The sequence below is a fragment of the Bison bison genome, unplaced genomic scaffold, assembly GCF_000754665.1.
Source record: "Bison bison bison isolate TAMUID 2011002044 unplaced genomic scaffold, Bison_UMD1.0 scf7180017864452, whole genome shotgun sequence".
NCBI classification, from domain to species: Eukaryota; Metazoa; Chordata; class Mammalia; order Artiodactyla; family Bovidae; genus Bison; species Bison bison.
Genome location: NW_011495014.1, coordinates 7,316,967 through 7,321,599, shown reverse-complemented (window position 1 = coordinate 7,321,599; position 4,633 = coordinate 7,316,967). Strand labels below are relative to the sequence as shown.

The following is a 4,633-nucleotide window of genomic DNA, read 5'->3' as shown; positions in this document are numbered from 1 at the left end:
TGCAGGAGATGTAAGAGATGCAGGTTTGATCCCTGGGTTGGGAAGATCCCCTGGAGGAGGGCATGGCAACCCACTCCAGTATTCTTGCCTAGAGAACCCCAGGGATAGAGGAGCTTGGTGGGCTATGGTCCATAGGGTCACAGAGTCTGTCATGACTGAAGTGGCTTAACATGCATGCATGCAAACGAAAGAATGTAGGGAGGATTACACATGACATTCAGCATATAGCAGTGGTCACTGTTACCCTTAGGCATCTTCTATCTGTGGAGAATAAGGCTATGATGTTGTGATACAAGCATGAAAAAAAAAATAGCATCAGTCTTTCAGTTCTATTAAGTAAATTTCGTCCATGTCACAACATGCTTTCTTGAAACAGACTAATATTATTTTTGACTGTTTCTGGTTGGAGGATGGTTTGTAATTTGAGGGATGCCCCGCCCCCAACCTTGTTTCTTATACATCATTTTTTTGAAAGTCAGACTTAGAAACTCTTTAATCATTTCTGGACTAGATACCATAAGGAATGTCTGTCGTATATTTCATACGGAAACATTCATATAGTTATCATTTTTATTATAAGCCTTCTCATTTTGCTAAATAGGATCAACAATTTACCCCAAAAAATAGTTGTATGGAAATATAGAACAAAATTTCCATTTTCTACAGTTCGATAGAAGATAGTTCTCAGAACATAATGTCGTTTAAGCAGAAGAGGGTCTCTCCCAGCCTGATAAGAATATGTCTCTTTCCGACTTCGATTTCCTTACTACATTGAGAGCAGGTAGAAGATGGTCTTTTAAAATTGTTGGTTCACTTCACCCTCGCTGTTTCCTCTCTCATCAGCTCCCATTTTGGGAAGGAAGAAAAATGCTTCTCTCTTCTATTTAGTGATTCAAAGCGAATTCATTTATGGAGCAAGCCGAGGCGTGCAATACACTTGGTGTTCTCATTACAGAGCTCGGAAACACATTCCCCTCTCTAGACCTGTGTTCACAGCCTTATCTTTTTAATACATTTCCCTGTTTCCCCTGGATGGAGTTGTGCCTAGTAGAAATGTGTGAAAAGTGGCATCTGTCTGGTTAAATACAGAGAGGAAAAAACATATTTTTTTCAAAGAGTCGTGAGGAAGTGTAGCATGTCTCTTGCCATGGAGGAAACCACTTTTCATGTTGGCAAACCTCTCCCCTCTGCCCAATCAATGCCTGAACAAAAAGGACGTGTGAATGCTCGGGGGCGGGGGCTCCAAGCCCCGCTGGAAAGGCTGTGTTCCTGGACCAAGGGGCCGCACCTCTGTGCTCTGAGAGGGAAGAAATTTTTATGTTTTTTAATGTCACTTTGTTTCTCTCATAAAGGGGCTGAATAGAAGTGGTTGTAAAAATTAGGTGTGATTCATTCTTCCCCTTTCACACCGCCACAGTGGCTGGAGAGCCTTCATCGGCTCGCTTCACTCCATGGTCTTGTAGCAATGGGCCAGTGAGCCCTGACCGAGGCGTAGTGTGAGGCGGGAGAAGTCACTGAGGGGCACCTGCTTTCTTGGATAAAGTTCTGCCTCGGGGTATAATAAAGTATGAACCCACATATGATTCCTCCAAAGAGATGGGCAGAGTGGGTGTGGTGTGTACGCCGCCTCGATTCAGCAGTAGGCAGTCGTGTCTCCTGCATTTGTGCAGGCTGTGGGCAAAACCCGCGTTTTCTGCCTCCCAAGTACCTAACTTCAAACATGAGGTCAACAAGGGCATTTGGTATCTTGGCTGCCTCTCAGCAACAGTTGTTTTTTAACTTTCCAGGAGCTAGAAATTTGCCTAGAGTATGTCTTTTGTTTCATCTGCTGTTCTCTTGAATTTTCAGTTGTCCTTTTACTTTTTTTAACTGAACATGTTATATATTCTTTATAAAAAGGTCTCGCTAAAGGGAGCATTTAAATATTATGAGGAAAAGGTCAACGAATATCTCTATTAATAACAAATAACATAGAGCCCTTGTTTGTTATATCTGCGTATGAAATAGCTCTGAGTATCTGATCCACAGAACAGAAAAGTCCATAATTTTTACAACTTACTCTTCCAACCCAGCCAGTGGTACTTATTTCAATGTGCTGCCGTCCCTAGGGAGGGAAAAATAGAGAAATGAGATATGAATTCTATCTTTAGCTGCAATTGGTGGCAATATAAGCAAGATTTATTGTACTGAAACGAAAGCTATCTCTATTCACATATTTATATTTATGTTAGTACCTTTTACATAACTACATTAGAACATTTACCTCTCTTGCCTAGAGCTCTGTCCTGGGAGTGTAACTCGTAGGCCATCCCTAAAACTCATATAGCATTTTCAATTCAGTGAGTACAGAACTGAAGATTACATCATCTTTCCTCCGTCCCCGCCAGCTTGTTCTTACTCCTTTATTCTTCTCCAGGTTAGTGGCACCATTTATTCAAACCAGAGACCTGGGAATCATTCCAGCCTCCCACTCTTCTCACAGGAACCTCCTTAGCCCCTGTCTTCCACTTTTAGACTTCTTTCGCCCTTCTCCACTGCTTCTGCCTTAGTTTGTGTCCTGTAGGGTTTCCCAGGTCCATTGCCCTGATCTCCTGGTTGTAGACCCTGCTGTTCTGTTCTCCTTCCAATCTGCTTTCCACTCCACTCAACCCGCAGATGACTTCATCAGTCAACAGATAGTTTTATCTCATTATGATCCTCTCCTATTTAAAACCTTGAAGTAAGCTCCCTCTGTCTTACGGGGTAAGGCCAAACCCCTCAGAATGGTACCCGAGCCTTAGCCTATATCTCAAACCTCAGCAACATTGCACCTCTCCCTCAACCCTAGTCCTGTGTATCCCCAGCCCCTGTGAGATCCAAGCTGTTCACCTTAGATGCCTTTGCACAGCTTCTGTTCATAGGGTCCACATGCCATCCTGTGCCCCGCATATGGTAGCTTACTCCAGGCTGCTCTCGTCTCCTCTGTGTCGTCTCCCATCTCCCTTCGCCTGTCCCTAATCAAGTTGATTATCTCTTTTGCCCTCGATTTCCTTTGTACCTTACATATACACTTTTAGAGCACACTATCCTGATATTGGGATGATTCATTTGACAGGAAGCAAAGAGCTTGGTTTTATGGTTTAGATTCTGGCTGATGTTGTGACCTAAGCAAGCTCCTTAACATTACTGAGCCTGTTTCTGCAGTGTCTGGCTACTGTGAGTGTTCACAGTAATGCTAATTATTATTGGTCTGCATAACAGTATTCCCTACTAGAAAATAAACATTTTGGGGACAGGCATGCTACCTAATATTTTTTTCCACCCAGAGCCATGCATAGAATTAGGAACAAAATAGATATTCAATGATTGCTATATACATATGAATGAGTGGCTCAAGATACAGGGCCCAAGATTTCTGAGGCAACTCTGCGCTGTGCCTACCCAGAATGAAGCAGGGAGAGGAGGTGTGCAGGCACAGAGCCCATTACCAGGAAAGGGCTCATAGAAGTGTCCTGGGTATATACCAGAAAACCTCCCCCAGACTTGCCTCTCTTGAGGCTGTTGATCTCTAAGGGGCTTTATTTATTTATTTATTTTTAAATATAAATGTATTAATTTTTTTAATATAAACTCATTTATTCTAAGGGGCTTTAAATTTGATCCAAGAGCTGAACCTTGTGGTCTGTGGGCTGGAAAGGCCCCCAGCACTTCAAGGTTGGATTAACACTTGCCTTAATGTTGCCACCCTGTCAGCCTAGAAGTTATCTATTTACTTTCTAAAGCTGTTTACTGCTGAAAAGCAGTCATAGTCCTAGGGTGGTTATTAATAATAGGTTTGTGGCCTCTTGATAGTTGTTTTGTTTCTTGAACATATATTCAGCAAGTTACTCTGCATACTCTGTTTTCTCTATTGAAACATGTTTCCTTGACCTTGCAGCCCATGGACTGCGAGGACTTTGTGAAGTTTGACATTAAATTCCATTTTCTGGTTTTCCAGCCACCACCTATATCTCAAGTGATTGTCACCATAACTAAAACAGAGCAGTGAAAGAAGGTGAAATAGAAGTACCAACAGGTTATCAAATTATCTAAACATCAATCAAGACTTATTCACTGCCTCAGGGTCAGACACAGTAGAAAGAATAGAAACTCAAACTGTATTTCCTAATAGCATTCTTCCTGTTTTCATACAGCCCTCAGATCACATGGAGCTTTGGAAGCAGAATATTCCAATTCAACCTTACCACTGAGGAAATCCATCTTCCCGTGGACCTGTCATAGTCACAGATATCCATGATCGAATAGTTCTGAATCCTGCGGAGCCACTGCAATGAAATCCTTTCTTCTGTTACCCATGTCACGTCACACAAGTAGTGGTCCCTGAAAGGGGGGAAGGAAGGGAGGACAAAAGGATGCAAGGAAGGGAGAGTGGGGAGGAGAGAGAGAGAGAGACTATTTCCAGACCTTGGGACAAATAGACATTTTGCTTGATGAAATCAATCTTCATGGGAATACAATTTTCAATAGTTGTTGAAACCATTTAACACCATAGCATTTTACCCTTTCTTAGAGCACAAAGTGAAACTTAAATCTGAATGGAAATTAAAATATATCTGACAGGAAGAAGTAGCTAGCATCTCACAGGGTAGCATAT

General features: G+C 42.2%; 1 protein-coding gene across 3 annotated transcripts in view; it reads right to left on the bottom strand.

Moving 5' to 3' along the window:
- DPP4 (dipeptidyl-peptidase 4) overlaps positions 1-4,633 on the bottom strand; it is an 84,984-nt gene that overhangs the window by 30,507 nt on the left and 49,844 nt on the right. For all 3 annotated transcript variants that reach the window (XM_010858965.1, XM_010858964.1, XM_010858966.1), the window contains 2 exons: positions 4,224-4,359; positions 2,060-2,104 (listed from right to left, as the gene is read on the bottom strand). In XM_010858965.1, the coding sequence (XP_010857267.1) occupies positions 2,060-2,104; positions 4,224-4,359 (181 nt within the window). The remainder of the gene's footprint in view (positions 1-2,059; positions 2,105-4,223; positions 4,360-4,633) is intronic.